Below are 12,316 nucleotides of genomic sequence, written 5' to 3'. Positions count from 1 at the left end.
TTTGGAGGCCGAGGCGGGCGGATCACAAGATCAAGAGACTGAGACCATCCTGGCCAACATGGCGAAACCCTGTCTCTACTAAAAACTACAAAACATAGCTGGGTGCAGTGGCAGGTCCCTGTAATCCCAGCTACTTGGGAGGCTGAGGCAGGAGAATCGCTTGAACCCAGACGGCAGAGGTTGCAGTGAGCTGAGGTTGCGCCATTGCACTCCAGCCTGGGTGACAGAGTGAGACTGTCTCAAAAAAAAAAAAAAAAAAAAAATCCTTAATAGCATGAAATATCCAATCTGTTTAGTTTTCTCATCTTCTCAAATTTTTTTATGACCAATCCAAATTAGGACCCCCTGTTGCATTTGGTTAATATGTCTGCCAAGACACTCTTAAATTCTAACAGTTCTTACCATCTTTTTTTTTCTGTACAGTTTATTTGTTGGAGGACATGGGTCATATGCTTTGTAGAGTTTCACATATTTGGGGTTTGTTGACTGCATCCTGTTGTCTCACCATGTTCCTCTGTCCCCTGTATTTCCTATAAACTAGTATTAATAGTTAAGATTTGACACAGTTGGGTTTTTGTTTTTTTGTTTTGTTTTAATTTTGTAAGAAGACTTCACAGTTGGTGCAGCGTTCTTCCTGTCGCCATCACCTCTGGCATCTGCTGCGTGACTGCCTGTGCGTGTTAATGATCGCTCAGTGGTTTGGGTGTGGATGGTCTGACACACCCATTTTCAAGTTTCTTAATATTGTTTGTTTGTTGGTTGGTTGGTTGGTTGGTTGGTTGGTTGGCTGGTTGGTTGGTTGGTTTGTGAGACAGAGTTGCTCTGTTGCCCAGGTTGGAGTGCAGTGGCGCGATTATAGCTTACTGCAGCCTTAAATTCCTGGGCTCAGGTCATCCTCTCACCTCAGCCACCTGAGTACTTGGGACTACAGGCACATGCCACCATGCCCTGCCAATTTTTTGGTTTTGTTGTTGGGGTGTGTGCGTGTGCATGTGTGTGTTTAAGACAGGGTCTTGCTCTGTTGCCCAACTGGAGTACAGTGTTGTAGAGACTGGGTTTTGCTGTGTTGCCCAGGCTGGTCTGAAACTGCTGAGCACAAGTGAGCCGCCACGCCTGGGTGATATCTTTTCATCTAATGTTTTAGCAGCCATTTGTGATCCTTGCCCAAAGCCTTTAATTCACTGGGGATATATGTGGTCTTTGAACATGATTAAATATAAGTGCAGGTCACTGTGACCAAGAAAAAAAGTTATTGCAATCACAACCACAGTTGGCTCAGCTCTACTGGGGTTTATCACTCATACCATACTTACATTAGCCGTGTGAGGATCCCCAGGCACGATTTGTTCATAACAAGAGGGCAAGAGAACCAGTTGGTACATCTTCTCTCCAACTGTGAAAGGAAATATACTTTAATAAACTAGTTTTATGTTAGTTTCTGATATCTTGGTTTTACATGGAAAACTATCAGAATCAAAATGCAGGCTGGGTGTGGTGGCTCACGCCAGTAATCCCAGCACTTTGGGAGGCTGAGGCCAGCGGATCACCTGAGGTGAGGAGTTCTGGACCAGCCTGGCCAACGTGGTGAAACCCTGTCTCCACTAAAAATACAAAAAATTAGCCAGGTGTGGTGGCGCACGCCTATAATCCCAACTACTCTTGAGGCTGAGGCGGGAGAATCGCTTGACCCCGGGAGGCAGAGGTTGCAGTGAGCCTAGATTGTGCCACTGCACTCCAGCCTGGGCAACAGAGCAAGATTCTGTCCCAAAAAAAAAAAAAGAAGAAGAATCAAAATGTACCATTATAAATTGTTGATGGGAGAAAGACCCTTAGTAAAGTGGAAATCAATACCTATAAATTAAGGTAAATGCACTCTGAATACACTGAATAAACTTTGGTCCATCAGAAAAGGTCTTTTTGTCACTTTTTTCTTTTTCTAAGAGACAAAGTCTCGCTCTGTCGCCCGGGCTGGAGTGCAGTGGCGCAATCTCGGCTCACTGCAAGCTCCGCCTCCTGGGTTCCCGCCATTCTCCTGCCTCAGCCTCCAGAGTAGCTGGGACCACAGGTGCCCGCCATCACGCCTGGCTAATTTTTTTTTATTTTTAGTGGAGATGTGGTTTCACCGTGTTAGCCAGGATGGTCTCCATCTTCTGACCTCGTGATCCACCCGCCCCGGCCTCCCAAAGCCCTGGGATTACAGGCGTGAGCCACTGTGCCCGGCCCTTTTTGTCACTTTTTAAGCATCTTTTGGAGTATTAAGATCACGTTGATTCTAAATATTTGTTTGCATTCATCTAATTTATAGCACTTTGTTGCTCCAAAAGATTTCTCCTAGGATCTCCTAGTAAAATCCTCATAAAGACCATTTGTAACACACATCAAGACTTGAGGTTTCTGTTTGTGTTCTAATTTCATGGTCCATAGGCTCGGAAACTCCAGGAGTGTACACCTACCTTATCATTTTGTGATTCTTTATGTCAGTCAGCAAATACTTTATGACACCTGGGGTCTACTCAGGAGGTCTAAGGCTGAACAAGACTGGTCATTTAGTCATAGATCATGAAGGCAGAGGTAGATCCCTAAGTAGCTAGAGTCAGAACAAAGCCAACCCTGGTGATGCCGCAGTAAATGATCACCGTTACAGGGAGGGTGATTGGGAGGCAGCCACTTTCGACCTCATACTAGGATCCTTAAAAGGTCATTTCTGCAAAAATGTTCCAAAGTAGTGTCAGCGTCCCCAGGCCCTTTCCTAGGCCTTGGACACTCAGATGTACTGTTCGGAGCTCCTGTGTCCTCAGCCTGGCTGGTTTTCTGTTCCTCGGAAGCCCCGTTGCTGGGGCTTCGTATGAGCAAATCCCCCGCATCTCTTGTAAGATTTGCAGTTTTACTTCACAAGACCAGCGAAAATGTCAGTGTGCAGGATGGCTGCACGTGGTGGGCAGGGAGGGCCTTGAGGGGGAGCTGATTTCCTAAGTGGCCACTTTGTTCATGAATTTTGTGTTGTGATGACATTTGCTTCCTCACACTGAGGCCAGGCCACCACTGCCACCCTACCCTGTAGCTGATAAAGCTGCAGGTACAGTAGTAATTTATTTGTGTTTCTTTTATAATAATAACGAAATGTTTGCTTCCATTTTTTAAAAAGACGTGCAAATGAAAGAGAATTAAAATGTATGTGGTACTTCACCACTTTCTAAACTTTAAGAAAGGAGATGCATAGATTCTAAGATGTTTGTGCTGTTTTGCCTTCCAGGAGGTTTCAGTCAGGAAGAACTTCTAAAAATCTGGAAGGGGCTCTTCTACTGCATGTGGGTGCAGGATGAACCCCTTCTACAGGTAACGTGCGTTCCCTTTGTCACGCTCCCTGGTTCTTGCTGTGTCTGGATAAGAGACTTGAGCACTCACGCTGTGCCAGTCCCCCAATACACTGATGCACACTGACAGTCATGCTTCAAGGAGTCATTTTCTTACCTCTTGTCCTTACAGAAAGGGATGCAGTGTCAACACAGTTAGGTGAATTGTCTTTTCAAATAAAATGAAAGATGTGCATTCGTTGCCAATTTACTATTGCTCTGTAAAATTTCATAGGTGCCATGCTAGGTTTTACATTACTTAAAGTTTCTCTCTTCTGGTAAGTTTATTTTTTGTGGTCAAGGATGGCATGACAGGAGCACTAACTAGTGAAGACCCCATGAAACCCAGGACAAGGCAGCCGCTTCGCTGGGCTTTCGGTTCCATGGAGAGCAGGCAGTAGGCGTTCCGCGAAAGCCTCCCTGTTAAAGCCGAGTTGCCTGCGCAGTCATCCAAACATGCAGCAGGCTCGGTCTCTCTCTGCAGGGCCTGCTGAGCCCACCACCAAAGCCACCACTAAAGAAGTGACTTTCACTTTTTAAAAGCTTTGTTCTGACCCATAAACGTAGATCAGATCTGCCTCTGTAGAGGTAGAGGAAGCTTCTCCACCCGCGAGCCACATGCGGCCCAGGATGGCTTTGAATGCAGCCCAACACAAATTCGTAAACTTTTTAGGACCTTGTGAGATTTTTTTTTAAGCTCATCACTATCATTAGTGTTAGTGTGTTCTGTGAGTGGCCCAAGACAGTTCTTCCAGTGTGGCTCAGGGGAGGCAAAAGACTGGACACCCCTGAGGTAGAAGAACCAGCCTTGAGGAGAAGTGCTTGCAGGTCTCTGATGCAGATGACAAGTCCTCAGGGTGAGATTTTACTTTTCTGGGTTTTAACATGCAGCCTTGCCATTTCTCCCATGCTGCGTAATAACTTGTTTTAATTCATTTTTATTTTACTGAACATATTTTGAGTAGGAGCAGGGCAAAATATTTCTATATTACATTCAAAAGTAACAACCAACAGCTTTAGTGGAGGAAGAAAACCAACGGACAGGAACCTCATTCTCCCACAAAGCAAAACAGACCGGGTGCCGTGTGAGTGAGACCGATGAGGAGTGTGCTTTTCTCACGGAACCTCAGGAACAGGGGGCATCTCCCCAGAGTGAGCCTGCTGCACCTCAGCAGGGCATGCTTTTCCAGGGACCCCTTCACCCAGGACAGAGCCCAGAAGGCTGGGTTTACCTTCACATTCCACCTTGTCTAACCGGGCTGGGGGAGGCCTTTCCCGCGGTGTGCAGTGAGCATCCCAGCGTCTAACCTCTGTGGGTCTGCCCTGCTGTCTGTGTTTCACAGGGTTTCTGGAATTATGATGAAGTGGTTTTTTGGTTTGTTTTTGGTTTTGTTTTATTTTGTTTTTGTTTGGTTTTGTTTTTGTTTTTTTTGTTTGTTTGTTTTTTTGACAGTCTCACTCTGTTGCCCAGGCTGAAGTGCAGTGGTGCAATCATAGCTCACCACAGCCCCAGCCTCCCTATTGCTCAGCTGATCCTCTTGCCTCAGCCACCCAAGTGGCTGGGACTACAGGTGCACACCTCCGTGCCTGGCTAATTTTTGTATTTTTTTGTAGAGACTGGATCTCACTGTGTTGCCTAGGCTAGCATTGAACTCCTAGACTCAAGCGATCTGCCTGCCTTGGCCTGCCAAAATGCTCGGGCTCCCATTACAGGCATGAGCTGCCATGCCCAGCTTAGATGTGGGTTTTTTGGTTGTTGTTGTTTTGAGACAGAGTCTCGCTCTGTGGCCCAGGCTGGAGTGCAATGGCGTGATCTTGGCTCACTGCACCCTCTACCTCCGAGTTCAAGCAATTCTGTCCCAGCCTCCCAAGTAGCTGGAACTAGAGGCACACGCCATCACGCCTGGCTAATTTTTGAAGTTTTAGTAGAGCTGTGGGGGGTGCCATCTTGGTCAGGCTGGTCTTGAACTGCTGACCTCAGGTGATACACCTGCCTCGGCCTCCCAAGGTGCTGGGATTACAGGCGTGAGCAACCGCACATGACCAGATATAGTTATAAAGCCAAGAACTGATAACTAAATTATTTCATCTCTAGTTTATTTGAACTGATAACTAGAGATGCTTTTTTAAACATGTAGCTTAACATAGTTCTTGCAGACATACTAAGTTAGCATAATAGTCCATCAGTATTGGAAATTACACATTTGATAAAATTCAGATATTCGGATACATACTTCTTAGTGGAAGTGACAAGAGGCGTAGACCTTCCCGCCAGCAGAAGTGGGAGGAGGAAGCAGGCCGCGGCACGAGCATCTCATGTTGGCCCACGATAACCCCCATTTTTCTCCCCAACCCCGCCTCTGCAGGAAGAGCTCGCCAACACCATCGCACAGCTAGTCCACGCTGTTAACAACTCAGCAGCTCGTAAGTCTTGTTGTTTCTTCTCCTTCCTTCCAAGTTTTCCAACGTGCTAGTTTAATGGGAACCTTGTGCCGGTATTGTGTAGATGTCAGTGGACAAGCCATTCCTGTTTTTAAAAGCTGTGATAAACTTAGTCATTGACTTGGTGAGAGGGCGAAGTGTCTTAGGGAGAATTGATTTGATATCTCAGAGATTTCAGAAAGTGCTTCTAGAAATAACAATCCTCCAGAATCTTCAAATTCTGAGTTACTTTAACTTGCAGCCTGGAGAGCCAGATGCAGGGTCCATGGTGACCTCTGGATGCCAGGTTCATCTTCCCCAAGAACAGAGCTGTCACTGGTAATAAATAAATCCACAGAAGACACCACTCCTGGTGTCTCAACCAAAGAGAAAAGAAATTAGTTAGGGTGCTTCTGTGTCAGGCATTGATTGCTTACAAAGGAAGAAAAAGGCAGCAGACTTCGTTTGTTCTGCTTAATGCTCTTCGGAAAACCATCCTAATGATTTCAGCAACCCCCAGTGGTGCTCTGAATATTAACTGACTCATAATGAACAAAATTCTACATATGATATATAATAGATTTGCAAAGACGAAAAAAGAATTGTGCACAAAGAAAGAAAACCAAAAAATCAACAAAAATTGTTTTGAATAAAAAAGTGCCAGTTTTGTGGGTCAGAAGAGAAAATTGAGTGCTTTGTGCTGTAGCTCACCCAGACGACACCTCTCATTAGACAAAAATATGAGTTTCTATATGGATTATATAAGTGTCAGAATTAATGATTTTGGACTGATTGTTAGGTACCAGTGCAGTAGAAGAGTCACTAGAAATAGAACAAGGAATCTTTTTATTTTAAAAGGAATGTGGGTTTGCAGTGGATAAAGGAAAAATGCTCCAGAGAGCATTCAAATCTAACATTACAAGGTTGCCAGCCCTTCCTATTATTCTGTTTTTATTTAAATGCAAAAGATCAAGGCCGGGCATGGTGGCTCATGCTTGTAATCCCAGCACTTTGGGAGGCCAAGGTGGATGGATCACCTGAGGTCAGGAGTTTGAGACCAGCCTGGCCAACATGGTTAAACCCCGTCTTTACTAAAAATACGAAGATTAGCCAGGTGTGGTGGTGCTCACCTGTAATCCCAGCTACTCGGGAGGCTGAGGCAGGAGAATCACTTGAACCCAGGAGGCAGAGGTTGCAATGAGCTGAGATCTCATCATTGCACTCCAGCCTGGGCCACAGAGTGGGACCCCGTTTCAAAAATTAAAAAATTAAAAAGTAAAAGATCTACACATGTCCAAGTGATCGTTTAAAAATAATGTAAAGAAATGATTATTTTAATTATCAAAACGTTTTCTAGCTGGCCCAAGAATTACTTGAGAAATTGAGTAATAAATATGCTAGTTTGTTCCTCTTCATTATTTCTTGCTATATGTTAATATATTGATGCTGGAAAGCAAGTATAGAGCCTTTTGTTTCACTGCACAGAAACCTGTTATTCAGACCTTTTGGCAAACATGAATCGAGAATGGAAAGGAATAGGACAGGCTGCGCCTGGACAAAATACTATATGTAAGATCTGCACAGTTACTTCCAAAAACTCCGGGGAAGAAAACGAATGTCCTTTATCTTGGAAGCAATTGAAAGGTTTATTTGTGAAGCAAAAACAAGCCACAGCTTAGTGTGAAGGGAAGAATTTTGAATGTGTCCTGGAAAGCTTCTCTGTTTGAGCTTTTGCAAGCTCTTAAGGATGAGTCCTTGGGGGGCGTTAGTGAATATGTTGGGTATTTTGAGACAGAGTCTCTCTCACTGTGTTCCAGGCTGCGAGTGCAGTGGCCAATCTCAGCTCACTGCAACCTCCACCTCCTGGGTTCCGTGATTCTCATGCTCGGACCTCCTGTGAGTAGGCTGGGGACTACAGACGCCATCACCACTACCTGCTAATTTTTCTATTTTTAGTAGAATGAGGGTTTGCCATGTTGCCATGGTGGTCCTTGACTCTCTGGCCATCAAATGATCTGCCACCCTCAGTCCTCCCAAAATGCTGGTTACAGGCGTGAGCACGATGCTCCTGGCTCTGAATATGTTTTTATGTCTAGAAGTTAAATATGAGTGTTGTGAAATTTTTTTTACTTTTGGAAACCAGGGCCATACCAATTTCATTGGGTCCTCCTCATTCTGCTGAGCGTTGATAAATATTTCTTAACTTTCCTTTTTTTTTTTTTTTTTTTTTTTTTTTTTTACAAAAATTGCTTATCTTTAGCATGATTCGTCTGGTACCTGAGGCAGTCCTTTGAAGTCTTGAAGCGAAACGGCTGGGAGGAAAGGTCAGTAAACTATTCGAGTTGGCATCTGGTAGCCTTAAAACTTAAAAGGTAGTAGAGTGTCAAGTTTTCTGAACTTGTAGAATACCATGAGACGCTCGATACATCGTTACCTACAGAGAATTGAAATCCAGTAGAAGGCATAGAATAGTTAAGTATATATGACAATTAACATTTTATACTGATTTAAGTGATTGCTTTTTTCCTTGTAAAATGATTTCAGTCTTGCATTGATTGTTATGCTGTGTAGGTACCAGACCGGAGTATTTTTTTTCTCTTTGGGAAGTGAGAAGTGTTGGCGTACTGTCATTAACAGAAGCATGTGTTTGGTTCTTTAGCCGAATCAAGGTTTTCTTGGATGTCCTGATGAAGGAGATCCTGTGTCCTGAGAGTCAGTCTCCTAATGGAGTGAGATTCCACTTCATTGATATTTACCTGGATGAACTCTCCAAAGTTGGGGGGAAAGAGGTAAGCAGCTGACGACAGGCTGCCTATGGGGTGGGAGGGCCACCAGTGTTTGCAGTAGTTGCCAGTGAATTACTGTGGGGTGCCACTTCGCATGACCAGCGACTGTAGCAGTGTGAATTGCTTCAGTCCTGTCTGGGAATGTGTCCTAAGCAGCTGGTGGGGCGGGATTTGTGCACTGAGGATGTACATGACAGTCTTACCTGTAAAATAGAATTGAAAGCAAGCTACAGACTCCAGTGAAGAACTCACTAATACGGGGGAGTGCTCAGGATCTAGGGAGCTTTATAAAGCCGTAGGAAAAGCTGTGCAAATGGTAGACATTTTTAAGGTGTATACTCATAAAGAGACAAAAGGCTGGAAAGGAAACATACATTTTTTAGTACGCAGATCATTCTCTGGATGTGGGAATATGCGCAGATTTTGCTTTCCTTTCACAGATGTTTTGCAGGGAATAGGTATTTTTTTTAATTAAAAGAAAATATGTTATATTCAAAACAATAATTCTTTTGTCTCACACGTGAAGGCACTGTCCCTGTGACCCCTCTTGTAGAGGCAGTGTACGTATGTCCTATGTCAGGTTTGTCCAGCCCGCTGCCTGAGAGCTGCATGGGGCCCAGGGCAGTTTTGAATGTGGCCCAACACAAATTAATAAACTGTCTTAAAATATTATGAGATTTTTTTCTTTTTTTTTGCATTTTATTTTATTTTTAGCTCATCAGCTATGGTTAGTGTTTGTGTATTTTATGTGTGGCCCAGGACAATTCTTCCAGCGTAGCTCGGGGAAGTCACAGGATTGGGCACCCTTGTTCTGTATGTTGGGCGGATACGATCGTGCAGGTTGGGCTGGGTGCCTTTCTCCAGCCACTGCACTGAGATACCAAGTAGCTGGAGGGCGGCCTCGATATTCAGCCTGGCTCCTGGCTTCTGTGGTTCTGTGGTGTTCCCTAGGGGCGCCTTGGGGTTGTGTGAGACAGGCATTGCTTGGTCTAACTCCACCTTTGTCAAAGATGTGAATGGTCCCTTTTTCAAGGACATGTCAAGAAGGGCAAGGCTCTTTCTCAATTTTTCCCTTTTTCTAAATTACAGCTTTTAGCAGATCAGAATCTCAAGTTTATAGATCCATTCTGCAAGATTGCTGCGAAGACTAAGGAGTAAGTGATCCCCATGTTGGTCCCGACTGCTCCGGGCACTTGGTCCCCGCTGCTCCGGCACTTGGTCCCCGCTGCTCCGGGCACTTGGTCCCCGCTGCTCCGGGCACTTGGTCCCCGCTGCTCCAGCACTTGGTCCCCACTGCTCCGGGTACTTGGTCCCCACTGCTCCGGCACTTGGTCCCCGCTGCTCCGTGGCACTTGGTCCCCACTGCTCCGGCACTTGCTCGTGGGGAGCTGCTTGCCGTGGCGCATCCACGCGCAGGGTACTCAGGACACTGCTTCACAGCAGAGAGCAGCTGGAGAAGGCGGCCGAAGCTTCGAGCAGTGATTTGCCTCTTCTAGCTTCAGTATTTGACTCACTCATTCCAGGAATGCCCTCCCATGCCCAAAGATCTGATTGCTGGGCGTCCCATGCCTGTCGGGTGGCACTTAGGCAGTTCCTCGCAGATGCTGGCTGGCCCGTAGGGGCCACTCCAGACCACAGCCACGTATGCAGGGCTTCCCTCTGCGCTCCTGAAGCCAGAAGGCCAGGCCATTCGTTTTCATCACATGCTCTCCACTGTGCTTCTACCCGCAGCCACACCCTGGTGCAGACCATAGCTCGGGGCGTCTTTGAAGCTATCGTAGATCAGTCTCCTTTTGTGCCTGAGGAGACGATGGAGGAACAGAAGACAAAAGTGGGCGATGGTGACCTCTCTGCTGAGGAGATACCTGAAAATGAGGTGTCCATGAGAAGAGCTGTCAGTAAAAAGAAGACAGGTAGGAGGATGTTCTTGGTCAGTCTAGCTTTCTTTCTGGTAAAATCCTCCTCAGACAAACAGTTTTTAATATACTTGTTGGCATCTTACTGAATGCAACCTATAGTTGATGACTCTGCCTCAGCCCTTCCCAAGAAAAGCAGCAGAGGTGGGTTCATTGTGCCTGGAGGGTGCCTAGCGGGGCTATAGGGAGACCTGAGACCTGTCCCATGTGGCATACACACATTTCTGTACCTCCCAGGATCTCAGGACTGTCCTCCAGGATTTTACATTGTCACTGCTAGTGCTTTCTGGTGCTTTTTGTTTGCTTTGTTGTTTTGTTTGACGTATTTTAACACCTTAGCATGGCCTCATTCCTACGGGTTACTCGAGGGACGTATGCTTGTTTCTGTGGCTGTCCTTTCTCAACTCACGATTTCCTTCAAGGTTCTTTTTCTTGGGATGTTTACATGCCCGCTGTGGACTGGCATCATTCTTACTACTGTTTTGTGTCTGCACACTTAAGGTAGAATATGCTTTTGAAGTTGCAGACCCGTCCAAATTCTCAGTGCTTTATCTGAATGCACAAAATGAGAGGAATGGTTAGGTCACAGTTTACCTGCTTTTGAAGTGTTATATAACCATTTAAAAGCAAAGTTCCTAAAAACTAAGGACCAAAGGAAAATTAATATACATATATATGTGTTTTTTAAAGTGCGGCACCAACTCTGTGGAGAAGGAGCCTGATTTGTTGTTTGGGTTTTCTTTAATTATTATGGCTATATAATAGTTGTGCATCTGATTTGTTTTTAAACGTTTATTTGTGCTTTTATTTTTTTTTTCACAAAAGGTAATTTTATTTATTTTGATAATTTAGGGGGAACAGGTGGTTTGGGTTACATGGATAAGTTCTTTAGTGGTGATTGCTGAGATTCTGGTACACCCGTCACCCGAGCAGTGTACACTGTACCCAGTGTGTAGTCTTTATCCCTCACCCGCCTCCCACCCTTTCCCCTGAGTCCCCAAAGCCCATTGTATCATTCTTCAGCCTTTGCATCCTCATAGCTTAGCTCCCACTTTTAGGTGAGAACATAAAATATTTTGGTTTTCCATTCCTGAGTTACTTCACTTGGAATAATGGTCTCCAACTCTATCCAGGTTGCTGTGGATACCATTATTTCATTCCTTTTTATGGCTGAGTAGTATTCCACGGTATATATACCACATTTTCTTTATCCACTCACTGATGAATGGGCATTCAGGCCGGTTCCATGTTCTCACAGCTGTGGATTGTGCTGCTATAAACATGCGTGTGTAAGTGTATTTTTCATATAGTGACTTCTTTTCCTCTGGGTAGATACCCGGCAGTGGAATTGCTGGATCAATGATAGATCTACCTTTAGTTCTTTAAGGAATCTCCATACTGTTTTCCATAGTGGCTGTACTAGTTTGCATTCCCACCAGCAGTGTAAAAGTCTTCCCTTTTCACCACATCTGTGCCAACATCTTTTTTTTTTTTTTTTTTTTTTGAGACGGAGTTTTGCTTCTTGTTGCCCAGGCTGGAGTGCAGTGGTGCCATCTCGGCTCACTGCAACCTCCACCTCCCAGGTTCAAACGATTCTCCTGCATCAGCCTCCTAAGTAACTGGGATTACAGACACCTGCCACCAGGCCCAGCTAATTTTTTGCATTTTAGTAGAGATGGGTTTCATCATGTTGGCCAGGCTGGTCTCAAACTCCTGACCTCAGGTGATGCACCCACCTCTGCCTCCCAAAGTGCAGGGATTACAGGCATGAGCCACCATGCCCAGCTACCAACATCTATTTTTTTTTTTATTTTTTAAATTATGGCCATTCTTGCTGGAG

At 45.1% G+C, this 12,316-nt stretch overlaps 1 protein-coding gene across 1 annotated transcript in view; it reads left to right on the top strand.

Annotated features, from left to right (window-relative positions):
* RRP1B (ribosomal RNA processing 1B) overlaps positions 1-12,316 on the top strand; it is a 36,749-nt gene that overhangs the window by 7,417 nt on the left and 17,016 nt on the right. Inside the window, exons 2-7 of the mRNA XM_017888661.1 lie at positions 3,254-3,336; positions 5,720-5,820; positions 8,039-8,098; positions 8,434-8,563; positions 9,650-9,714; positions 10,292-10,473. Of these exons, the coding sequence (XP_017744150.1) occupies positions 3,254-3,336; positions 5,720-5,820; positions 8,039-8,098; positions 8,434-8,563; positions 9,650-9,714; positions 10,292-10,473 (621 nt within the window). The remainder of the gene's footprint in view (positions 1-3,253; positions 3,337-5,719; positions 5,821-8,038; positions 8,099-8,433; positions 8,564-9,649; positions 9,715-10,291; positions 10,474-12,316) is intronic.

This window comes from Rhinopithecus bieti, unplaced genomic scaffold (genome assembly GCF_001698545.2).
Source record: "Rhinopithecus bieti isolate Rb0 unplaced genomic scaffold, ASM169854v2 scaffold_18153, whole genome shotgun sequence".
In the NCBI taxonomy this organism is placed as follows: Eukaryota; Metazoa; Chordata; class Mammalia; order Primates; family Cercopithecidae; genus Rhinopithecus; species Rhinopithecus bieti.
Note: the sequence above shows the minus strand (reverse complement) of the source record. Positions and strands in the feature narration are given on the sequence as shown.